Consider the following 26978-nt stretch of genomic DNA (forward strand, 5'->3'; position numbering starts at 1 on the left):
TAACTTTTGTATATGTCTAACAATATGCAAGACTGACTGTCGTCAGTAGACATGTCTTCACATGTTATGTGGTTTCAGCTGTTAACTCGACTCTAAATTCTTGACAAGCAGAAGACTGTGAATCTAGCATTTTTGTGATTACCCTGCTATCCAAACCAACACAATAAAATACTGCCCTCATTCATGATAAAGATAGTTGACCCCTGTCTTAGTTTTTCATCCAAGAGTTCTGTTATTTTCATAAAGTGCTATGAGTAAATTCTAGTTGTTTCTTTACAGTGTCAGGGCTAATTATTTCAAAAGTAAAATAAGAACACTATTTTCAATTACCTTGTCATCAATAAAAAAGAAACACTTAATTATACATTGTCTTCACATTTTTTCTGTGTATCAGCATTTTAAATTCTTTGTGATTGGGGCATCAGCTATCTTGACACAAATATTTGTAAAAACAGAAGAAACTTTTGTTTTGTTTTCTTAAGATTCAGTAAAGTGTGGGTACTTTAATGTAGCAGTCAGCCATGACCATAAACAAATGAGAAATTATACAGTCTGAGGAGCAAGGAGCGGTAAGGGGGAATAAGCTCTGCGGTCCCCCGAAAGGCTGGTTAGCCTATGCATGTGATCTGTACTTTTGTGAGAGATCATCTGTCCTTCCTGGTGTCATGAGAATCATACTCAAACTCAGTAATGGACCAAGATTGGTCTCAATAACAATTTTAAAACAAGAAAAGAAAATAACAAGCAACACACAACTCAAAGCAATATGGAGTATACGAAACATTCAGTATTGGCTGCCACACAATTGCTTGCTAATTTGGCAGTGTTGTAAGCAAGGAAGTTTAGGTTAGACCTCTACTGGTATCTCATCCTCCCAAAGTTCAAAACACACCTCACCTAAAACTGCAACATTAAAGTGTCCACATAATAACTACTTAGCACGTGTCAGAATGCAGCAGTGCAGAAGGACGCAGTGTAAAAAAGCAAGAACACAAAACAAATGGTATAATTCATGCTTTTTCTCTACAGACAAATTTGGTGACAAACCCTACCATAACACATTGTAAGATACTACAAGAGCTATTTGGAAAATAACCTCCATTTGGTTATAAATAAAATACTGAAACAATAAAATTTATTTGAAAAATATTCAAACCATTCCTTACTGTTACTTCTCTACTTACTCACAATTCAGATATTAGCATTTATTACATCTCTTAATAAATTGCCGAATTCCCTCTGCCTTAAATGCTGTTAGCTGAGATTGTAGCCAGCTGATGATAGCACCTTGATGTTCTTCATAGGTGTCCAAGCATTGGGGGTCAAGCCAATTTTTCATGTGCATGGAGAGGTGGAAATCATTTGGAGCAAAGTATAAACTGCAGGGAACATGTTCAACAACCTCTCATTTGAACTTATGCAACAATTTTGAAGTTTGGTGGGAACAGTTTGGTGGAGCATTTCCATCACAACACTGATTGTCAAGAGATCATGTTGCTCATTTTTAATGGCTCTCCTTAGTTTTATTAATGTCTCTTAGTGGACTACTGAAGTGATTGTCCTTCCACATTCCATAAAACCCATAAAAAGAATACTTTGGTGGCCCAAAAAATGGCAGTCATAACTTTTCTAGCTGAGAAGAGTTTGGAATGCCTCCTGACATGAAAACATTTATTCGCTTATTGAACAAACTTTCTTGTGTGACAAAATACCATCTGTTTTGAATTGCTTACAATATGGGATTAATAATATATAAACAGTGGTTGAGCTCATAATGGATAGGTCATGTCCGCATGTGTTTCTCATGCAGTTTTTGTTTTGCCTTTGATGTCATCATACCAGTGTAGGGCCATGTGGGTGATTGGTATGAATTAGCTTTGTGTAAACTTTTAAGTTGGTGTAACATGAAGATGCATTTAGCTAGGATATTGATTCAGGTGTCATTGTGAAGAGCTTGTGGATCACTTATAGAACCCATAGGGAGACAATAAAATATTTGCCAGTATATAAGTGAAAATAGATATTAAACTGAAAATTCAAAATAATGAAAGACATTGCCTCATAGGACTTTTAAATACAGTCAGAGCTATAGAAAATGCAAGTCAGCAGAAACCCTGCATAAAAATAAATCCAAAAAGCCTGAAAGTCCACTGTTGGATGAATGTGAGAGATACAGTAGTCAAAAATGAGATAAAAGAGATACAAAGTGATTACATAGATGGCCCGTCATGCATACAGCAGCCAGCAACAGTCCAAGCATGTGATTTATCTATTCTGTAACAATTACAGCACTCTGTGTAACCACTGTATTAAATAAACTGATAATTATGAGTAAATTACATATTAATATGAAACATTTGCTATGATTTCATCCTAACATTTTCATGAAAAATCTATGATGTCAACCCAAACTGCACACACAGATTTTTTAATTTTTTGTTTGTTTGTCGGTTGAGTGTGTCAGTGTGCCCTCACGCCACTGAGCCACTGTCAATGGTTTTGTCTTCACATTAGAATGGAAAATCTGTGTTATCTTGGGACATGGTTCAGTGCAGTAGGCGTTTTCTCTCTCCATCTTGTGACAAAAAAGAAAGTCCAGAGAAGTAGTCATATATTGCACTTTTTAGTTCACAGAAAGGAGTTTTGAAAACTGATAAGCACAGAACTTGTGATACCCTAATTACTTACTAATGATCTCAAGCAAAACAGCTTTGAGATTTATTGCCATTTAAAACTATTACATAACAGATTTCATATATGGAGAGATTTTGGATTGTAATGTTCATTTTGAAGGACTACAGCTGGCAAACCAGAAACATTGTGGCTTTCACACTTTCACAGATCTAAGCATATCTACCAACTGCATGAGTCACTGTAGTGACAAATATATTCGCCAGTCCCTACTTCCACACTACTTCTCATACTACATAAAAATAGAGGTACTTTCCAAATAGTCCAAATAATAAACTAAACAGAGTTAATTTCTTCATCATGAGAATAACTGACTTACATGACATGAGGTAATAATATTTTGTTGGTGGAATCTCTGGAATATTAGCTCACAAAAAATGTAATAGAAGACAATTTTAATAAATAAATAAAATCACATTCTCACCTACAAATACCCTAGGCTGCTTCGGTACCAGGACATTTTCATCTTCTCGTTCTTCAACTGGTTGAGGAGTGGTAGTAGTGGTGGTTGTAGTCATTGTCATAACAGGTATTGTCTGAGTTGTTGCAGGTCTTGGTCTGTAAGGTGGACGAACAGGTCGGTATGGATATGAAGGTCTAGTTTGGGAACTTGCTGTCTTATTCCTTTCGGGTGCCCTTCTAGGTGCAGATACAAGGTACTGGAAGTAATCTCTGTCAATAGGGTTATTACTGTAAACAGGACCAATAGCTTGTACAGTGACAGTCCATGATGTTGCTTTTCCTTGGCCATTGTAAGCCTGACATGTGTAAGGCCCTAGTTGTCTCAAGGCAACAGATCTGACAAACAAGGAGTAGTCACGCCGTTGCTCATACTGCTCTGAACTGAGAGGCAGCAAGCGTTCACCACGCCACCAGGTTACAGAAGGCCTGGGCCAGCCAACAGCATAACAGTGGAGAGAAGTAGGAGCTCCCAATGTCACCACTACGTATGTACTGTCTTCACCAATTATCTCAGCTGGCCGTGGATGAGGATCTACAATACAGTGTTAGTTGAAAAATCTCATGCTTAGCAACATTCCAGTTAGTCTTATAAATAGTGCACTTGTGTAAATGTGAGAAAGTTCTTATCTGACTTTAGTACCAAATGAGAAAAAGTCTTGCATCTTTTTTTAGGTGGAGAAGCAATTTAAGCAGCAGATTTTTTATACTTTGGTTATAAAATTATGAACAGCTAGTTAAGCTGTTGCCATTAAGCAAGAGTGGCATGAGAATTTAGATTTTCAAGATTTTTTCTTTATAAAGGCAAAGTAGCATTATAATGACAGTGAATTAATTTTACATGTTCCTTTCGGATCATGTGGACTCTTAATCATAGCAAAATTGAGATCAATAGTTCCACCTCACATGTACACAATGGCACTTCCATTAATAAAATATAAAAACATGCTTTAATACGAGAATAGTTATTATAGTACCAGAAAAATTTGAAGGAAGAAATATCAGTTAGAAGAAAAGAAACCGTAACTTCTCCATGCCCTGCAACAAATCAAATTTTGTTATTGATCATGTTATATCATCTTAAAGAATACTATAAAGCCACAGTATAATGTTAGTTAACATTTTACTGTTTTCTGAAATAAGAGAGGCACTAAAATTGACACTTTAAGTATGGACAATTTTGTTATAAGTAGCAAATAATATTATAGCACTCCCCTTCAAGTTTTGTTATACGAAAATCTTACATTTCCTAAGACCAATTTGAAATTAATTTTTTACAGTATAATGAATAATGTCATCAATTACAAAACAGTATCAAAATGTAGAAGACATGAGTACCTATGGCATAAGCTTTCCATAAGAAAAGTCATCTTTATCCGAGCGTATTACACTGCCATGACAACAACACAAAATGTACAACTGTAATAGTGTTTTTGTCCTTGGATGGATTCCACCTTGAGCAAACACAATTTTCTCTTCATTTCACCCAAATAGGTTTCACTGAAGTTAAAGCATCAGTTTTTTTTATTTTCTTTCTATCAAATAACAGGAAAAATCAAACAATGGAAAATCCAGGACGGAATGTAACAATATTACGAAAGGGATAGTTGTACTCATCCTAAAGCAGAGATGCTCAGTTGCAGATAGTCACAACAAAAGAATTGTCAGAAAGTGAGCTTTCGGCCAACAAGGCCTTTGTTGGAAATAGAGAACACACACACACACACACACACACACACACACACAAACACACACACACACACTTCTTTTTTTAACAAAGGAAATTTATGACTCAGAATGTTCAACTTTGAAGTTCTCTATGGTTACAGATAACAAACTGTGAAGGAAAACCAGCTACAAAGCAAAACACAGAAACCACAGCATATGTTAACAAACCAGATATAAAAATTTTTGTCTGTTTTCAGGTTACTGAAGGCTTTTCTTAAAAACTGATATTCTATAAGTACAGATAGTAATGAGCAATTTTCCTATTATTTAACAGAAATAAAATAAAAAGCCCATTGATGATGCTGTAACTTCAGTGAAACTGAGTGAAAAGAAGAAAAAATTGTGTTTGTTGAAGGTGGAACCTATCCAAGAACAAATTTATTTGTAAACAAACACAACATGACAGTGAGGTTGAGCATCAAGATGAATAACTGAGTATTTTGTCAAAAGATAAGAGAAATGCCACAAGTATATAAATGGCAGTTCATTATTTCAGATATTGAGAAATTCAAATTAAAAAAGGATGTTTCCATATTTACTATGAAAGATGAAATGCCAACACTTAGTGTATGCTAGCATTGTTACAGAGCTGGTACCAATGAAACTGTGATAGCTCTAAAGTATCTGAAGACAAACTGTTGAAAATGAAAGGATGAGGACAGCAATGATGCATACAGTACACTGTTATAAGATGAAATAATATCAGGACAAACCTTTCTTGTTTTTTCACACTCCTTGTTTCAGTCTTGATTAGTGTAGTGCATAGTGTCTGTATAGTTAATCTTCAAAACAACAATGAGACAAAGCTAAATACTGGCACCTAATCTGCTTTAGAAGAAAAACTGAAATGCAGAGCCAGGAAAAATTTGGAAAATGGCACAGGATAGAGTTGGGGAGAGAAATAATTTAAATATAATGCAACCATCAAAGGCGTCAGTGCAAAGGTAAAATTCTCATATGGATTAAAATTTACTAGATGCAATTAATTTGGAAATAAATTAAATACACATTTGTTAATCTATTTGATTATTTATTCTAGAGGGAAACATTCCATGTAGGAAAAATATATCTAAAAACAAAGATGATGAGACTTACCAAACAAAAGCGCTGGCAGGTCGATAGAAACACAAACAAACACATACATACACACAAAATTCTAGCTTTCGCAACCAACGGCTGCTTCGTCAGGAAAGAGGGAAGGAGAGGGAAAGACGAAAGGATGTGGGTTTTAAGGGAGAGGGTAAGGAGTCATTCCAATCCCGGGAGCGGAAAGACTTACCTTAGGGGGGAAAAAAGGACGGGTATACACTCGCACACACGCACATATCCATCCACACATATACAGACACAAGCAGACATATTAAAAGGCAAAGAGTTTGGGCAGAGATGTCAGTCGAGGCGGAAGTGCAGAGGCAAAGATGTTGTTGAATGACGGGCGAGATATGAGTGGCGGCAACTTGAAATTAGTGGAGATTGAGGCCTGGTAGATAACGGGAAGAGAGGATATATTGAAGGGCAAGTTCCCATCTCTGGAGTTCAGATAGGTTGGTGTTAGTGGGAAGTATCCAGATAACCCAGACGGTGTAACACTGTGCCAAGACGTGCTGGCCGTGCACCAGGGCATGTTTAGCCACAGGGTGATCCTCATTACCAACAAACACTGTCTGCGTGTGTCCATTCATGCGAATGGACATTTTGTTGCTGGTCATTCCCACATAGAATGCGTCACAGTGCAGGCAAGTCAGTTGGTAAATCACGTGGGTGCTTTCACACGTGGCTCTGCCTTTGATCGTGTACACCTTCCGGGTTACAGGACTGGAGCAAGTGGTGGTGGGAGGGTGCATGGGACAGATTTTACACCGGGGCCGGTTACAAGGGTAGGAGCCAGAGGGTAGGGAAGGTGGTTTGGGGATTTCATAGGGATGAACTAAGAGGTTACGAAGGTTAGGTGGACGGCGGAAAGACACTCTTGGTGGAGTGGGGAGGATTTCATGAAGGATGGATTTCATTTCAGGGCAGGATTTGAGGAAGTCGTATCCCTGCTGGAGAGCCACATTCAGTGTCTGATCCAGTCCTGGAAAGTATCCTGTCACAAGTGGGGCACTTTTGTGGTTCTTCTGTGGGAGGTCCTGGGTTTGAGGGGGTGAGGAAGTGGCTCTGGTTATTTGCTTCTGTACCAGGTCAGGAGGGTAGTTGCGGGATGCGAAAGCTGTTATCAGGTTGTTGGTGTAATGGTTCAGGGATACCGGACTGGAGCAGATTCATTTGCCACGAAGACCTAGGCCATAGGGAAGGGACCGTTTGATGTGGAATGGGTGGCAGCAATCATAATGGAGGTACTGTTGCTTGTTGGTGGGTTTGATGTGGACGGACGTGTGAAGCTGGCCATTGGACAGATGGAGGTCAACGTCAAGGAAAGTGGCATGGGATTTGGAGTAGGACCAGGTGAATCTGATGGAACCAAAGGAGTTGAGGTTGGAGAGGAAATTCTGGAGTTCTTCTTCACTGTGAGTCCAGACCATGAAGATGTCATCAATAAATCTGTACCAAACTTTGGGTTGGCAGGCCTGGGTAACCAAGAAGGCTTCCTCTAAGAGACCCATGAATAGGTTGGCGTACAAGGGGGCCATCCTGGTACCCATGGCTGTTCCCTTTAATTGTTGGTATGTCTGGCCTTCAAAAGTGAAGAAGTTGTGGGTCAGGATGAAGCTGGCTAAGGTAATGAGGAAAGAGGTTTTAGGTAGGGTTGCAAGTGGTCGGCGTGAAAGGAAGTGCTCCATCGCAGCGAGGCCCTGGACGTGCGGAATATTTGTGTATAAGGAAGTGGCATCAATGGTTACAAGGATGGTTTCCCGGGGTAACAGATTGGGTAAGGATTCCAGGCGTTCGAGAAAGTGTGGGTGCCTTTGATGAAGGATGGGAGACTGCATGTAATGGGTTGAAGGTGTTGATTTACGTAGGCAGAGATACGTTCTGTGGGGGCTTGGTAACCAGCTACAATGGGGCGGCCGGGATGATTGGGTTTGTGAATTTTAGGAAGAAGGTAGGGGTGCGGAGTGTCGGTGGGCTCAGGAGGTTGATGGAGTCAGGTGAAAGGTTTTGTAGGGGGCCTAAGGTTCTGAGGATTCCTTGAAGCTCATCCTGGACATCAGGAATGGGATTACCTTGGCAAACTTTGTATGTGGTGTTGTCTGAAAGCTGACGCAGTCCCTCAGCCACATACTCCCGACGATCAAGTACCACGGTCGTGGAACTCTTGTCCGCCGGAAGAATGATGATGGATCGGTCAGCCTTTAGATCACAGATAGCCTGGGCTTCAGCAGTGGTGATGTTGGGAGTAGGATTAAGGTTTTTTAAGAAGGATTGAGAGGCAAGGCTGGAAGTCAGAAATTCCTGGAAGGTTTGGAGAGGGTGATTTTGAGGAAGAGGAGGTGGGTCCCGCTGTGACAGAGGACGGAAATGTTCCAGGCAGGATTCAATTTGGATAGTGTCTTGGGAAGTTGGATCATTAAGAATAGGATTAGGATCATTTTTCTTTGTGGCAAAGTGATATTTCCAGCAGAGAGTACGAGTGTAGGACAGTAAATCTTTGACGAGGGCTGTTTGGTTGAATCTGGGAGTGGGGCTGAAGGTGAGGCCTTTGGATAGGACTGAGGTTTCGGATTGGGAGAGAGGTTTGGAGGAAAGGTTAACTACTGAATTAGGGTGTTGTGGTTCCAGATTGTGTTGATTGGAATTTTGAGGTTTTGGAGGGAGTGGAGCTGGAAGTGGGAGATTGAGTAGATGGGAAGACTGGGTTTGTGTGCAATGAGAGGAGGTTGAGGTTTGCTGGAAAGGTTGTGAAGGGTGAGTGAGTTGCCTTTCCGGAGGTGGGAAACCAGGAGATTGGATAGTTTTTTGAGGTGGAGGCTGGCATGCTGTTCTAATTTGTGGTTGGCCTGTAGGAGGATGCTCTGAACAGCCGGTGTGGATGTGGGAGAGGAAACATTGAGGACTTTTATTAAGGATCCTATTCTTCATGGTCTGGACTCACAGTGAAGAAGAACTCCAGAATTTCCTCTCCAACCTCAACTCCTTCGGTTCCATCAGATTCACCTGGTCCTACTCCAAATCCCATGCCACTTTCCTTGACGTTGACCTCCATCTGTCCAATGGCCAGCTTCACACGTCCGTCCACATCAAACCCACCAACAAGCAACAGTACCTCCATTATGATAGCTGCCACCCATTCCACATCAAACGGTCCCTTCCCTACGGCCTAGGTCTTCGTGGCAAACGAATCTGCTCCAGTCCGGAATCCCTGAACCATTACACCAACAACCTGATAACAGCTTTCGCATCCCGCAACTACCCTCCCGACCTGGTACAGAAGCAAATAACTAGAGCCACTTCCTCACCCCCTCAAACCCAGGACCTCCCACAGAAGAACCACAAAAGTGGCCCACTTGTGACAGGATACTTTCCGGAACTGGATCGGACTCTGAATGTGGCTCTCCAGCAGGGATACGACTTCCTCAAATCCTGCCCTGAAATGAAATCCATCCTTCATGAAATCCTCCCCACTCCACCAAGAGTGTCTTTCCGCCGTCCACCTAACCTTCGTAACCTCTTAGTTCATCCCTATGAAATCCCCAAACCACCTTCCCTACCCTCTGGCTCCTACCCTTGTAACCGGCCCCGGTGTAAAACCTGTCCCATGCACCCTCCCACCACCACTTACTCCAGTCCTGTAACCCGGAAGGTGTACACGATCAAAGGCAGAGCCACGTGTGAAAGCACCCACAAGATTTACCAACTGACCTGCCTACACTGTGACGCATTCTATGTGGGAATGACCAGCAACAAAATGTCCATTCGCATGAATGGACACACGCAGACAGTGTTTGTTGGTAATGAGGATCACCCTGTGGCTAAACATGCCCTGGTGCACGGCCAGCACATCTTGGCACAGTGTTACACCATCCGGGTTATCTGGATACTTCCCACTAACACCAACCTATCTGAACTCCGGAGATGGGAACTTGCCCTTCAATATATCCTCTCTCCTCGTAATCCACCAGGCCTCAATCTCCGCTAATTTCAAGTTGCCGCCACTCATACCTCACCTGTCATTCAACAACATCTTTGCCTCTGCACTTCCGCCTCGACTGACATCTCTGCCCAAACTCTTTGCCTTTTAATATGTCTGCTTGTGTCTGTATATGTGTGGATGGATATGTGTGTGTGTGCGCGAGTGTATACCCATCCTTTTTTCCCCCTAAGGTAAGTCTTTCCGCTCCCGGGATTGGAATGACTCCTTACCCTCTCCCTTAAAACCCACATCCTTTCGTCTTTCCTTCTCCTTCCCTCTTTCCTGACGAAGCAGCCGTTGGTTGCGAAAGCTAGAATTTTGTGTGTATGTTTGTGTTTGTTTGTGAGTCTATCGACCTGCCAGCGCTTTTGTTTGGTAAGTCTCATCATCTTTGTTTTTTGATTATGTATTCTGAAGCAAATGGAGTTGAAAGGGCAGGAGTGTACAATGGAAACAGTGACTCTTTAATTTATTGTTAATTAGAGTTGCAATCATAAAAAAGCACAAAAAAGATGCAACAGTCATTCGTCTATCAGTGAAAAAACCATTGGCGGGAGCAATAGTTGTATGTAAAAACAGAGTGGAATAGCAAAGAGATGGAGGGCTGTGTTGTGTGAATTGATACTAAAGGATTTTAGCACACAAATACTGATACAGCAAAATCATATTCAAGTAAGCAAACCATATCTGTCAGCTCCAGAAATTCAGACACAACTGACAGAAGAAAAAGATGAATCCCATTACCTGTAACCCAGTTGCTTCAATTGCTTAAAACATGCAAAATATTGTTATGAAACATGCTCCACATAGAAGACCAGCAACCAGAATATTCTTGTACTAAAGAATATTTTTTAAATTCATCCACTATATACAGAACAGGAACTTTCTTCTGTGTTATTCATAACTTACATTATAGTCTCAGACTTGAAATGTTAACAGTCTACCACAATATACAAACATGCATTAAGCAGTATCAATATTGTAAATAAAACAGCTAAAAGAAAGAGTGTTATGAGAAAAGTATCCGTAGATTTCAATACTCATCAGAAAACAGAAACATCAGATTATATTATGTTTTATAATGAGGATGCTATTGAGATAATTCTGGAAAAAAAACTTTTGATGACCTCACTCAGCACCTGCAGTGCACAGATTGTGGAATTAAAATTATGGAATGTGATCTCTCAGACCAAAAATGTCACAAAGTTTTCTTCTTCTTGGCAACATATGAACTATAGTAGAAACATATGTTATAACAGAGGATTGTAGAGAATGATCTTTAGTTTAAATGTTCCATTTGATCTTTGTATATAAAATAAGTTTGACATGCATATTTCCAGTTCTTCTTAAAAAAGAAGGGAGGGAATTTGGAGTTTAAATCTTATTACACTGCTTCTTACTGTACCTGTCACTTTTAGATGAGTTTCCTTCTGAGCTGGTTGGCCTATGCCATTGTCAGCAGTGCAGATGTAGACACCTGCATCAGAACGATACAGACCTATAATCTGCAAAGATCCATCCAACAACAGTCTGTATCGCCCACTCGATCCATCAATCTGAAATAAGATCATATTCAGAAAATTATCAGCTGCAGTTTTTTAATGAATGTTTAATATTAGATATCTAATTAGAATATTATGCAGTTCAGCACATATTCTGGTGAACATAATTTCTGTGCTGATCGGACACCTACAGATGCAGTAGTGTATTACGTACAATGTTTCTTAAAGAGACTGTGTCCCACTGTACTGCACCATCTTCAGAAAATACTTCTTGCAGCCAAACACATTAGTGACATGACTGGACACATGGAGGAGCTGTTTGTGAACAATTTCAAACAATTTTTTCCAACTGTATAAAGGACTTTGCTTTGTACAAAGGACAGCAATGCAGACTTTTTTAAAATAAGTTCTGCTGTGGTCACTATTGCAATACCAGATATTACAGTGTGGAAACAATAAACAAAATTAAGGAAAGGCAGCAGCTCAACTATGGCTGCCATATACACACATCAAAAAAAGTTTTGCATCAACCCCGTTCCCAGACCTCCTGAAGATAGACGTTGACTGTGGATAATGTATCACAGACACAGTCCCTTTGACTATTCAGAGATGTCACTAAACTCGCCCAAAGGTATAAACAACTATGCATGAGCAGCGCTAATTTGATGGAGGGAGTCTGACAGCTGATCAGTTGCAGTCATTCCACCAGGAAGGAGGTACATGGCTTTTGTTGTCTGTAGTTCAGCCATGCCTAGATGGTCAATACCATGGCTCGATCACGTCTGCATTGTTACTTTGTGCCAGGAAGGGCTCCCAACAAGGGAAGTGCCCAGGCGTCACAGAGTGAACCAAAGCAATGTTGTTAGGACATGGAGGAGATACAGAGAGATAGGAACTGTCGACAACATGCCTTGCTCAGTCCGCCCAAGGGCTACTACTGCAGTAGATGACTGCTGCCTATGGATTATGGCTCAGAGGAACCCTGACAGCCACACCACCATGTTGAATAATGCTTTTTGTGCAGCTACAGGATGCCTTGTTAAGACTCAAACTGTGCGCAATAGGCTGCATTACGCGCAACTTCACTCCCGACCTCCATGGTGAGGTCCATCTTTGCAACCACGACCCTATGCAGCAAGGTATGATGGACCCAACAACATGCCGAATGGACTGCTCAGGATTGTCATCATGTTCTCTTCTCCAATAAGTGTCACATATGCCTTCAACCAGACAATCATCAGAGACATGTTTGGAGGCAACCCGGTCAGGCTGAACGCCTTAGACACACTGTCCAACAAGTGCAGCAAAGTGGAGGTTCCCTGCTGTTTTGGGGTGGCATTATGTAGGGCCGACGTATGCCACTAGTGGTCATGGAAGGCGCCATAGAGGCTGTATGATACATGAATGCCACCCTCTGACCAATAGTGCAACCACATCAGCAGCATATTGATGAGGCATTTGTCTTCATGGATGACAATTTGCGCCCCCATCATGCACATCTTGTGAATGACTTCCTTCAGGATAACAATATTGCTCAACTAGAGTGGCCAGCAAGTTCTCCAGACATGTACCCTATTTAACATGCCTGGGATAGATTGAGAAGGGCTGTTTATGGACAACATGACCCACGAACCACTCTGAGGGATCCATGCCAAATCGCCATTGAGGAGTGGGACAATCTGGACCAACAGTGCCTTGATGAACTTATGAATATTATGCTATGTCAAATAAAATGCAGGCATGCATCAATGAAAGAGGGCATGCTACTGGGTATTAGAGGTACTGGTGTGTACAGCAATCTGGACCACCACTTCTAAAGGCCTCGCTGTATCGTGGTACAACATGCAATTTGTGGTTTTCATGGGCAATAAAAAGGGCGGAAATGATGTTTATGTTGATCTCTATTGTTGCAATTTTCTGTACAGGTTCCGGAACTCTCAGAACCAAGGTGATGCAAAACTTTTTTTGATGTGTGTAGAAACACCTATAACATTGAGACTTTATTCATTTTTGAACTATCATTTTTTTTGCAGTGCAGGTTCACTCTCTCATGTACATGGACATTCAAGTCTGGCCACTAATCTGAAGTTCACTGTGTATAATTTAAAACAAAGTTATTATCTTCAATGGAGGTAGAATTTATGAATATGTTCATCTGAATATGCTGTGCAGCTAAAATCAGATGAGCACATGTTGTATGATGTTCAGCTCTGCATCCAAGGGCATTTAACTTCTTGCACAGTGTCTTAATATCACAGAGTTGTTTTCCTTCAAAATAGAGAGAACTGGTGAAGTTCATGTGGTCAGTGTTTTAGGGTACTACAAAGCTCAGCATTCCATCAGGGAGATTTCACAGGATTTACATTCCCCAAAAGCACTTTTGCTGATGTTATTGCATGCTACACATTAACACTCCACTTGATGATAACTTCAGCACTTTATTTGTCTGTGTTTCATAGAACTGTGAAAGTATAACAGTTCGCAAGTCACACTGCCTGAAAAAAATGTGAAGAATTGGAGGAGAAAATGAAATGGAACTTCAGAGATTGTGATATTATTTCAGTGAGAAGAAATAAAAGTCAAATTTACAAAGAACTTGGCAGTATGAGCCTCTTATCAGTAAAACACTGCACGACCTCTGTCATGGATGGATGAACTGATTTGATTGGGAAGGGTGTCATAAAACTTGATCCTCTTCTGCAGTAAGCTGGTCCACATTGACGTATTCAGTTTTTGATGTGTATACTGACACCAGGATGGAAATGACATCTGAGTTAGTCCCACACATGTTACATTGGCGACAGGTCTGACGATCATGCTGGTCACGGGAGTAGCTCAACATCACGCAGACAATTCACAGGTACATGTGCCAAGTGTGGAGTGGTATTGTCGTTTCAAAAAATGGCACCATGATACTGTCACATGAGATGTAAAACACGAGAATGCAGGTTGTCCATCATATACCATTGTTCTGTCAGGTTTCCCTGAATCCCTGAATCACCAACAGTCATAGCCTGAAGTCATACTTGATGGCTCTCCACACCATGATTCCAGGAGTAACATCACTGTGCCTATCCAAAACACTGGAAGCATGGGACTTCCCACCACGTAGCCACAGTCACCAACAATTGTCATCCACAGTTGTGCAAAATCGCCATTCTTAGCTGAACACAATATGATGTCTTTCATCAGCATTCCATGTTTCTCGATCACAGTTCCACTCCAAATGCAATTGTTTGTGTTGTGACGTCAATGGCAGCCTTTATGTGGGATGGTAATTCCCTATCCTGGATGTTGCTAGTCTCTGAGCAATGATGCAGGATGATACAGAATCTTGCATGGAGTCCATTACATGTTCTTGGATGGCAGGTGCAAATGTGAAGGGGTTACAATGTGTTTGGTGTATAATATGGTGAGCCTCCCTTATGGTGGTCAGACATGCTCAATTGTAACCCTGACGAATAGTATGCCTGCCCTCACATTCCCATGCAGTGCAACACCGAACTGTGTGTGTGTTTTTTGTAAGTTGTGGCTTATTTGTCTCATGACATACATTTATAATCCACAGGCTCTGGGTACAGGTGACATGTCAAAAATTTACATTACAGTTGAAATAATGTTTTACAATAACAGAAATTATATATGAATGAAACTGCACAGGCTGAGAGGGTGCTTGTTATTATTTCAGTGCTTACAAAATAAGAATAAAATTGTAGACATGTTTGGTTATCTCACTGGCCACAAGAGTACCTCAACATCATGCAAACAGTTCACAGACATTAACCACGTGTGGACATGCATTGTTGTTGTTGTTGTTGTGGTCTTCAGTCCTGAGACTGGTTTGATGCAGCTCTCCATGCTACTCTATCCTGTGCAAGCTTCTTCATCTCCCAGTACCTACTGCAACCTACATCCTTCTGAATCTGCTTAGTGTATTCATCTCTTGGTCTCCCCCTATGATTTTTACCCTCCACGCTGCCCTCCAATACTAAATTGGTGATCCCTTGATGCCTTAGAACATGTCCTACCAACCGATCCCTTCTTCTGGTCAAGTTGTGCCACAAACTTCTCTTCTCCCCAATCCTATTCAATACTTCATCATTAGTTATGTGATCTACCCATCTAATCTTCAGCATTCTTCTGTAGTACCACATTTAAAAAGCTTCTATTCTCTTCTTGTCCAAACTATTTACCGTCCATGTTTCACTTCCATACATGGCTACACTCCATACAAATACTTTCAGAAATAACTTCCTGACACTTAAATCTATACTCGATGTTAACAAATTTCTCTTCTTCAGAAACGCTTTCCTTGCCATTGCCAGTCTACATTTTATATCCTCTCTACTTCGTTTATCATCAGTTATTTTGCTCCCCAAATAGCAAAACTCCTTTACTACTTTAAGTGTCTCATTTCCTATGACACAAAATATTGCAGGGAGTCTATACTTGTTCTCAGATGCCAGGTACAGATATGAAGGGGTTACAGGATGCCTGGTGCACAGTACGGTGATCATCCATTGTGGTGATTAGATACGGTTGACTGGAAACATGACAACTATGCCTGGAATCACATTCCCACACAGTCAAACATGAGACCACTGTCACATCTGAGTGCCCCACAAATCTGGATACTACGCAATTTGACCAGCCAGCCTAATGGAGTCCAATAATTAGGTGCCTTCCAAATTCTGTCAGGTGCTTATAATCTCCACAAGAGTACACAGCATCTCTGTGTCCTTCACAGTGACCACTTAACATCCAATGCTGTTAAGCCTCATTATATACTCCACCAAGTCTGGGAAAAGCACTAAACATGAACAACACTGATGCACTCTGGTGGCTGTTTTCTCACAGAGAACTGAAACTCTAATAATTTCCTTCATATCACTAGCTTGATTAATGACCAGCTTTTAAGTTCCATCTTAGTGTGCCTCACAAAATAGGAATGTATTCCTTTTCAGTTAGTGCTTGACCTTCTGTCACATCTGAATGCCCCAAAAATTTGGATATTGTACAATTGACCAGCCAGTCAAATGGAACCCAAACTGAGCCTCTTTCACGTTCTGCCAAAGAGAAACATTCAATTTTACAACTTACAAAAGCTTTTTTAAAATAAAAAACACCATAGTGCCCAATTTCCTTTATTTACTTATTTGGAACATATGAGACAAATTTGTGGCTGGATTTCTGCCAAATCACAATTTTACTCTTATTGACTAAAGTTCTTCTCCTAAGTACAAGTTGATCAGATGGTGATTTGTGTCACTCTTCAGCTATTAGCTGCAGGGCTTTATTGTTTCTAAGAGGAAAAGGAGACTAGCATTGTGAATTTAAGATGCCCATAGCTTTATTGGTTGTGCCTATAACTAAATCTGTAGTGAATTTTGTGATATCTCCAGTAATAAAGATGTTGGCATCTTGCAGTTTTCTTTACCCTGCAATTAATAAAAATTAATTCAACATGGCAGTGAATGTAAAAGTATACTATGTTTCTCTGCAAAAACAAGTGTTAATATCAGTATTAAAAAGAAAGCCTGTCTAAAATGTAAAGATAAATTACAAAACTGAAGAAGCAAGTAACAAGTCAGCAGTTCATAATCAGCATGCAACAAATGGATATAATCAAATTTTAATAACGAAACTGTAAGCTAATGCTGCAGCAAAATATTTTGAAACCTGTGCAAGAAAATAAGAACTCTGCAGATAAATGAACTAAAGTTGTGAACAAGTACAAGAAGTGATAAACTGTGTGAACACAGTCTATTTTGTGCGTGACAGTCCATTTGAATTATTTTCAGTTGAGGACGGTGATTGTGCAGTGAATAGTTATTGCAAAGCATGTGAAAAGGAAAAGTGCTGTGTAGTGTGTACACAAAATAAAAAATTGAGAATGGCTGGGAACATTTTTCAGTTATCAATATCTACTGTAGTATTAGGGAAAAACAGTTGCAATAAACAATACAAACTAAACCTCTTAACAGTATAAAAACAAGCCAAAGAACTGTAAATTCCAGCAACAAGTGTACGTAATATTAATTTACGTACTGACAGCCAAGGTGAAAACTTGTAACACTACTTCATGGTAGAAGTTCCATAAAATATCACTGTTCTACAAAAAAAACCTTTTTTTCTATTTCTGATAAAAAATATTGTGATTCTAGTTGTATTTTGAGTGCCGAATTGAAAACTGTTTTTGGTTTTTTTCTGTCAGGGATAGTTTATGAGTAATCGCAATTTTATTTCTCTTTTCAATTTCTGATGTAGTGCAGCAAACGTGAGGTGAAATTCGACAAACAAATGCACATCTTTATGATGTTATAAGTTCATCACATTAATGGAGGGTGGGATCTAACATATAACACAGTAACCTTTGTGTATACACTTTGAAGCATTTATTTGACATGAGAAATTACAGAAAATTGACAAACAATGAGCCTCTGCCTTGTAATGCACATCACTTTTTTCTCTTGTATTGTGAATCTTTCTTCTCTCGAATGATATTCCAGCAATAATCTGCTAACATAGAAGGTACCCACTTCCCTTCATAGAGCCTTTCTATGGTAGAAATGTCTTTATGGAATCTTTCCCCATGTTCATCTGATACGTCACTACAACTCTCTGTGAAGTAGTCCAGATGAGAGTTTATCGTATGTACCTTCAAAGACATATTGCACCCCAAATCTTGATATGCTTTGATCATATCCTTCACCATTGCTTTGTAGTTAGTAGCTCTTCTTCTTCCGAGGAAGTTTTCCAACACCATCTTGAAACAGTCCCATGTGGTTTTTTCTTTATCAGTTAAACATGCTTCAAAATTTGCACCTTTCTGCAGCTCCCTGATTTGTGGGCCCACAAATACACCTTCCTTTATTTTTGCAACTGAAAGATGGGGGAATTTGGTAGCTAGATATGCAAACCCACAGCCTGTTGGATCCATGGCCTTCACGAATTGTTTCATCAGGCCAAGTTTGTTGTGAAGCGGTGGAAGTAGTATATATTCAGGAGCTACCAGACTTTCACATTGTACATTCTTTTCGCCAACTTTCCATCTTGGCCTAAGCCATTTCTTTTTCATGTAGTGAGAATTTCGGTCTCGACTATCCCACTCGCAAAGAAAACAGGCATACTTTGTGTAGCCTTGTTGCATTCCAAGTGCCATAGCAATTACCTTGAAATCTGGACATATTTTCCATTTGTGTTCATTGTATTTTAATGAATTTAGCATCCTTTGTACGAATTCGTAATTCTCTTTTGCCAAACTAGCGTAAGTTACTGGAACAGAGGGTATTTTATTTCCGTTATGGAGCAAAACACCCTTCAGACTTGTTTTCGATGCATCTATGAATAGTCTCCACTCCTGTGAAATATAAGTGAAGTTCAGCACTTTCATCAGGCCAGCAACGTCATTGCAAAATGTCAGTGCTTTGTCAGTTGAAAAATAAGAAATAAAGGCATGTTCTCTGTGCCTGAACACACTGATTTTAGTACTTTGGTGCAGTAGATTATACTCTCGTAATCTTGAACCAACCAGCTGCGCCTTTTGTTTACTTAGTACTAGATCACCTACTAAATCATTTAAATCTGCCTGTGTTAGTAAATGTGGCGATGACTCACTTGTGCAGTGATATAAAGAATCATCATCTGTGATTTCTTCAGTACTACTTATTTCACTGTCACTCGGAATTTGACCTCGAGCTCTTGAAGGTACTGGAAGGTTGTCGGAATGCTGCACTGGCATTCTCGCTGAAGGCAGATCTGGGTAAACAATGTGTCTCTTCGACTTTTTGTTTGTAAAACCCTGACTTTTTGTTAGACAGAAATAGCAATCAGTAACATGGTCCTTAGGCTCCCTCTACACCATGGGAACAGCAAACAATGCCACATTCTCTTTATCTTTCCACCACTGAATTAGTTTGCAGTAACATGTAGCACAACAGAAATGTAGTACCCATTCTCTATCTTTGTCTCTTACCTCTTCTCCAAAGTAATGTTTGTATGCTTTCTTTATGACTGAAGAAATTTTCTTCCTATTTCTGGCAAAAGTGAACTTCCCACAGATGTAGCAGAAGTTGTCCGGCTTAAATCGACATCCACGACGATGTGGCATTTCTACAAATTTAAAAATACCACTTTGGTAATACACCTGTATTGAATTAATAGTAGGGAACTAGAGGAACGCTGCTGTGTAAAAACAAGCAGTCGTTTTACCTTCAGCACCAGGCTCAATCAGTTTACACACAGGAACTGAAAAATTCAACCGTGCTCGGAAATATGACAGACAGTTACTTGTCAGCCAAAACACCCACTCATTAAGACTGACACAATTGCGGCTAACACCACTGTTGTAAACTCGATGCACCTGCCCCTAGGAGGCGTGAAGCTTTACTGCCGAGGCAGCGACATGCTGTCGCCGTTCGAGTTAATGAGATGTTTCAGGTGGTCTTAATGACATAGGTGTGGCGGGGGATAACCTAATGATGTCTGATTCTTCCCACCTGCTGCTGCACAAGAAATTATCACGTCCTATCACTACTGGATGCGGCAACATACCCGTATTTCTCTATAACGTCTCTGTGTTTGACATGAATTGTGAATATACATATATATATACATATTACATAAAAAGTATCCCTGACAACGATATTTTGTTTACGTATTTGAATTTCCCACGGTAATATGGTCTAGAAGCACATACTTTAATATCAGAAATAGAACCCATGTCGAACAGTGATATTTGAGTGCAGTCAAACCAAGTGTCAAATTTTGTTCCGTGACTGGAAGCAATGAAAAAATTTCATTATTACAGAGAAATTATATTTTTGTCTTTCTTGCAGGAACAAAAGATGTTGCAAGATACAAGACTAAATATCTGGCCATATCACTTAAGAGATGGCCTATCAATCAGGGAAACACAAATGTGATCATTCTACACTGCTTTGACTCATATGAAATCTGACTGGTCCATTGTTTAGAGAGAGAGAGAGAGAGAGAGAGAGAGAGAGAGAGAGGTGTGAAGTGCACTGTATACCTGCATAAGTGTAGTTAAGAAAACCTATATCATGAACATGTTCAGTAGCTGATGAATAAATATGAATAATAAATTGAGATCCAGAAAGTGAGTACATCACTTGCATCTGATAACCTCTACTTTTCACAGCAGCTGTTTATGTTTTACTGAGAGCATGTACAATAAGTGTAGATAACTTGAAACAGTGATGATTTAAATACATAAAAAACATTCCTTATGCACTCAGAATACATACTGTAGAAGTGCCTTTCCTCCAGACAATACGTGGTGTTGGACGACCTTGAGCAATACATTTTAGTGTCGCATATGATCCCTCTTCAGCTTGAACATCACTATCAGTGAGATCAATACTAGGTGGTTCATCTGAAAGTAAAACAAATTCAATATTCAAAAAATTAGTAACATGGTAATAATTTGATTCCAGTCATTTATAAGTATAACGGAGATGGTGGTTTAAATAATAATAATAATAATAGTAATCATAACTTACTAATTTGCAGATTGTAGCAGATGGAAAAATGTGAAATGAATACTATTTTCAAATCAAGGTCCAAGAATTGAAAAGTATGTGGAGAAACAAGGCTATTCAGGCAGTATTAAACTTTGTATGCCGTCAGTATTTCATTGAGGACTTACCTTTTGTCCTAACCTGTTGCATCTACATGTAAGAAGGGTCCAAAATGAGTTTTCTAGTTAATTCCACAACAGTTTCATTTCCTATATTTCTTTCCTTTACTTGATCATAAGCAGGAAGTCCTGGTGAAACATTACACTTGAATATTTCCGGCAGTTTGGATCTCTTCTAACCCAATATTAGAAGTACTTATTGTTCCTTTCAGCACCTCTCTTTTAGGTTTTCTGTACTTTAGGATTACAGGAGACCACTCACCAAAAAGCAGAAGCACTGAGTTGTCGATAGGTACACAGAAAAGAAAGAAAATTTGCTAGATTTTGGAGTTATCCTTTAACTATGAAAACTAGCAGGCTACATTCTACAAGACCTTTCCTATCCTTTCATGCCCCTCGACTCTTATAACTGCCATCTGGTTTCTGTACAAATTGTAAATAGCCTTTTGCTCCCTGTATTTTACCCCTACCACCTTTAGAATTTGAAAGAGAGTTTTACAGTGAACAATGTCAAAAGCTTTCTCTAAGTCTACAAATGCTAGAAGCGTAGGTTTGCCTTTCCTTAATCTTTCTTCTAAGGTAACTCGTAAGGTCAGTATTGCCTCATGTGTTCCAAGATTTCTACAGAATCCAAACTGATCTTCCCTGAGGTCGGCTTCTACCAGTTTTTCCATTCGTCTGTAAAGAATTCACGTTAGTATTTTGCAGCTGTGCCTTATTAAACTGATAGTTCGGTAATTTTCACACCTGTCAACACCTGCTTTCTTTGGGATTGGAATTATTATATTCTTCTTGAAGTCTGAGGGTATTTCGCCTGTCTCATACATCTTGCTCACCAGATGGTAGAGTTTTGTCTGGACTGGCTCTCCCAACACCGTCAGTAGTTCTAATGGATTGTTGTCTACTCCCGGGGCCTAGTTTTGACTCAGGTCTTTCAATGCTCTGTCAAACTCTTCACGCAGTATTGTATCTCCCATTTTATCTTCATCTACATCCTCTTACATTTCCATAATATTGTCCTCAGGTACATTGCCTTTGTATAGACCCTCTATATACTCCTTCCACCTTTCTGCTTTCCCTTCTTTGCTTAGAACTGGGTTTCCATCTGAGCTCTTGATATTCATACAAGTGGTTCTCTTTTCTCCAAAGGTCTCTTTAATTTTCCTGTAGGCAGTATCTATCTTACCCCTAGTGAGATAAGCCTCTACATCCTTACATTTGTCCTCTAGCCACCCCTCCTTAGCCATTTTGCACTTCCTGTCGATCTCATTTTTGAGATGTTTGTATTCCTTTTTGCCTGCTTCATTTACTGCATTTTTATGTTTTCTCCTTTCATCAATTAAATTCAATATTTCTTCTTTACCCAAGGATTTCTACTAGCCCTCGTCTTTTTACCTACTCGATCGTCTGCTGCCTTCACTACTTCATTCCTCAAAGCTATCCATTCTTCTTCTACTGTATTTCTTCCCCCCATTCCTGTCAATTGTGCCCTTATGCTCTCCCTGAAACTCTGTACAACCTCTGGTTTAGTCAGTTTATCCATGTCCCATCTCCTTAAATTCCCACCTTTTTGCAGTTTCTTCAGTTTTAATCTATAGGTCATAACCAGTAGATTGTGGTCAGAGTCCAAATCTGCCCCTGGAAATGTCTTCCAATTTAAAACCTGGTCCCTAAATCTCTGTCTTACCATTATACAATCTATCTGATACCTTCTAGTATCTCCAGGATTCTTCCATGTATACAACCTTCTTTTATGATTCTTGAACCAAGTGTTAGCTGTGATTAAGTTATGCTCTGTGCAAAATTCTACCAGACGGCTTCCTCTTTCATTTCTTACCCCCAATCCATATTCACCTACTATGTTTCCTTCTCTCCCTTTTCCTACTCTCGAATTCTAGTCACCCATGACTATTAAATTTTTGTCTCCCTTCACTACATGAATAATTTCTTTTATCTCATCGTACATTTCATCAATTTCTTCATCATCTGCAGAGCTAGTTGACATATAAACTTGTACTACTGTAGTAGGCATGAGCTTCGTGTCTATGTTGGCCACAATAATGCGTTCACTAATCTGTTTGTAGTAGCTTACCCGCACTCCTCTTTTTTTAATTCATTATTAAACCTACTCCTGCATTACCCCTATTTGATTTTGTATTTGTAACCCTGTACTCACCTGACCAAAAGTCTTGTTCCTCCTGCCACCGAACTTCACTAATTCCCACTATATCTAACTTTAACCTATCCATTTCCCTTTTTAAATTTTCTAACCTACCTGTCCAATTAAGGGATCTGACATTCCACACTCCGATCCGTGGAACGCCAGTTTTCTTTCTCCTGATAACGACGTCCTCTTGAGTAGCCCCGCCCGGAGATCCAAATGGGGGACTATTTTACCTCCGGAATATTTTACCCAAGAGGATGCCATCATCATTTAACCATACAGTAAAGCTGCATGCCCTCGGGAAAAATTACGGCTGTAGTTTCCCCTTGCTTTCAGCCGTTTGCAGTACCAGCACAGCAAGGCCGTTTTGGTTAGTGTTACAAGGCCAGATCAGTCAATCATCCAGACTGTTGCCCCTGCAACTACTGAAAAAGCTGGTGCCCCTCTTCAGCAACCATGTGTTTGTCTGACCTCTCAACAGACACCCCTCCGTTCTGCGGGGTAATTGGTACAAATCCTGGCGGTAGAAAAAAATTTGACCACAAGTATCTGGCTTGCAAGGTGAGGAGAGGTGGGGAAATAGGTTTCTGATCACCAAGCTTTATGCCAATGTCCTGCATTATATTCCAAACCTCTCCACAGAGTCGGCTGAGAACTTGTGACAAAGTTAATGGCTTATCCATAGAGAGGTATGACTAGCTAGGTAGCCCCTTTGTGGCATTAAAGAGGAGCAGAGCATGTGCCAGCACCAAATTTCACAAGCAGAGTGAAGCAGCTGATGAGCAGGTGCAGAAAGAGGTTCTGAAGTGGGAGAAGGACATAGTGTGAGAGGTCTTCAAGGATGGCATCAAGCTACTACTTTTGTTTTAACTTCGAGATATGTGTAACTATGCTATACATACTTAATTGACATGTTTTATTTCACTTGCAACACAAAATCTAATTCAGAAAAAAGTATGAGAGTAAAAGCTATGGTTCATACATTAGAATGTTTCCAAAAGATCTGTTAAAAGAAGTAAACATTAAATTGACTTACAACTCTTATTTTTTGAGCTACAGAATTTAGAAAAATTATAAATTTTTCAAAATTTCCACTTGTGTTCATATAGCACTCCCCTTAAGAATTCATTGAGGTTCCTGGGTCTCAAATTTGATGAGGTACTTCATTTCCTCATAAAAGATCTCAAAGGTACATTAACAAAAACACATGCCATTTTACAATGCCTGAACGGCAGCTAGGACAAAAAAAAGAGCAGTCCGTCTTCAGGCTACGAGTGGCCTACTGGGACCATCTGACCACCGTGTCATCCTCCATGGAGGATGCGGATAGGAGGGGTGTGGGGTCAGCACACCACTCTCCCGGTCGTTTTGATGGTATTCTTGACCAAAGCCGCTACTATTCGGTCAAGTAGCTCCTCAATTGGCATCACGAGGCTGAGTGCACCCCGAAAAATGGCAACAGTGCATGGCGGCCTGGATGGTCACCCATCCAAGTGCCGACCACGCCCGACAGCGCTTAACTTTGGTGATCACGGTAACCACTGCGACAAGGGAGTTGCTGCAGTTAGGACAAGCCTGCCACAATTTTATAAAAGGCACATTTGTTCCTGTCCTAGTTATGGCTTCACCATGTATGGAACTGCACAGTCATAATACATGAAGATGCTAGATGTAATCCATTATAAAACAATTAGTTTGGCTACTAGGGCTACCAGAACAAGACCAATTCCCAGTCTCTGTGCTGAGGTGGGAGTGCCCCCATTATCTGTTCAGCAGTGGCTTCACATGATACAACACAGCTAAAAGTATCACACCATAAAGAAGCCACCTGCATCGTCATCAGTTGCTCATCTGCATATTAAGTACTTTTGCAGACACCCAAAAGCCACTGTACCACTTGGGATCAGAGCAAGCCACCTTCTGCCAAATTACAGACAGCAGGCATATGGGTTCTTTCTCAGGGTTGTAGTAGGTCTCCTCCCTCATTATTGGAAGGACCCAGGAATGTTTAAATTTTATGGAATACAATAAGTCCCTTACTATAAATTAAACTTTTAATTTCAAATTTTATGAGATTTTAAATTAGAACAAATATTTTAAAGCTACATACACATACATATCTACACAGGGGGATAACCTAGGCTGTGCAGTCATTTTCCTTGACTGTATCTTCAGGGATCCTTTCCTGAATGAGTAGAGTACATTTGACGCTGAATGCCACACAATCCTGTAGACACTGCACCAGAAGAGACAAAATTAAGGTAAAAAGTTCTTCACCTGCTCCAGTTCCTTAAGTGCCATACTGTTTATTCGGCACATGTACTCATCAAGTAAAACTGTCCAAAGAATTCAGGACACAATATATCAGCAAGGGACAGTAGTTGCATTTGCTTAGTACCAGGCTATGTGGGAAATGAGATAAATTAAATATCTGATTAAGTGGCAAAGGAGGCCTATCATGAGCTACTAATAGTTAACAGTCTGGGAGCCATCTGATTACAAGCTGTTACCATGACATTTAGGCAGAATTGTGAGGGCCATATTTTAATTTTAATTTTTTACTGTTCATGGAATGTTCTTTGATCAGTTAAGATTTTAGTTGTGTGCATGTGTGTGTGTGCATGCACACACATGTGAACATGCATACACTGCAGTCATCCACCTCAAATTTTTTACATTAATACACTTGCTGACTCCTTCTCATATTTATATTAGTGGTCAGCCAATCCTATATAACTGAGTAACAGTTTTAGACACTTATAAATTTATTGACTTGTCACTTTGAACAAAATCTGTTGTTTTGACATGGTGACTCGAAGATTTTACATGTTCTTGACTACCTTCTTCTAAAAGGATTTTACACTGGCTCTGACAGCCTCATTGTTGAGTGCCATGAATTCAAACCACAGTCACAACCACACATTCCCTGTGGGATACTTGTCTTCACCAAGTCACCGTTTTTAAACTATAGCAATATCCACAGCAGCACAAAAAATTGACAACTAAATCTCACATTCAACAATTCAATACCTCTACTATCTGTGAGGTGTTACCCTTAATCCTTGATTTCTATATATTTATATAGTATGTATTACTAGGGGCTCCAGTTTTCAAGATAAGTAGAGCTTTTTGCCACAAATTTTTTTTTTTGTAGTTGAGCCGAGATCAGTTTTATCTACTTTTAATTGATTTTAGAAGCTTCTCTAGACTTATCATTTGTAGAATTGCTATGCTGAGTGGAAAAAACAATAAACACAAATTTGAGAATTTTATACCACCACTAGCTGATTTTCAGCTTTGTAAGCAACCGACACTGATGGATTTAGATTATGAAAAGACCCTCTACAAGTAGGAGAGTAGTTATGATACTTTGGTAGCAAAATAACTGATGATGGCAGAAGTACAGATGGTATAAAATGCAGACTGTCAATGACAAGAAAAGATGTAACAGAGTAAGGATGGATTAGTCTACTTTTTCTTCTACCACTCCTGACACCAATACTAATTTTTTGTTTCCTTTTCTGATCTCTTTTCATTAGTAGTGCACATACCATAGTCACATCCATGGAGTATTTCTCTGAATTTCATTATTCAAGGCATAATTTACCATTTGCTGATGACAATAGTAAATAGTTCATATGGAAACATTTTATTTAAAGAAATATTCATAATTTACTATACCTGTAAATCATGCACTCATCAAAA

The 26978-nt window shown here is 39.8% G+C and overlaps 1 protein-coding gene across 3 annotated transcripts in view; it reads right to left on the reverse strand.

Annotated features, from left to right (window-relative positions):
* Window positions 1-26978, reverse strand: part of LOC124614005 (papilin) — a 256846-nt gene that overhangs the window by 39037 nt on the left and 190831 nt on the right. For 2 of the 3 annotated variants that reach the window (XM_047142813.1, XM_047142814.1), the window contains exons 31-33: window positions 20718-20845; window positions 11355-11505; window positions 3116-3685 (exon numbers count right to left, since the gene is read on the reverse strand). In XM_047142813.1, the coding sequence (XP_046998769.1) occupies window positions 3116-3685; window positions 11355-11505; window positions 20718-20845 (849 nt within the window). The remainder of the gene's footprint in view (window positions 1-3115; window positions 3686-11354; window positions 11506-20717; window positions 20846-26978) is intronic. The other variant, XM_047142815.1, reaches the window with a different exon arrangement.

Source organism: Schistocerca americana, chromosome 4, assembly GCF_021461395.2.
Source record: "Schistocerca americana isolate TAMUIC-IGC-003095 chromosome 4, iqSchAmer2.1, whole genome shotgun sequence".
Taxonomy (NCBI): domain Eukaryota; kingdom Metazoa; phylum Arthropoda; class Insecta; order Orthoptera; family Acrididae; genus Schistocerca; species Schistocerca americana.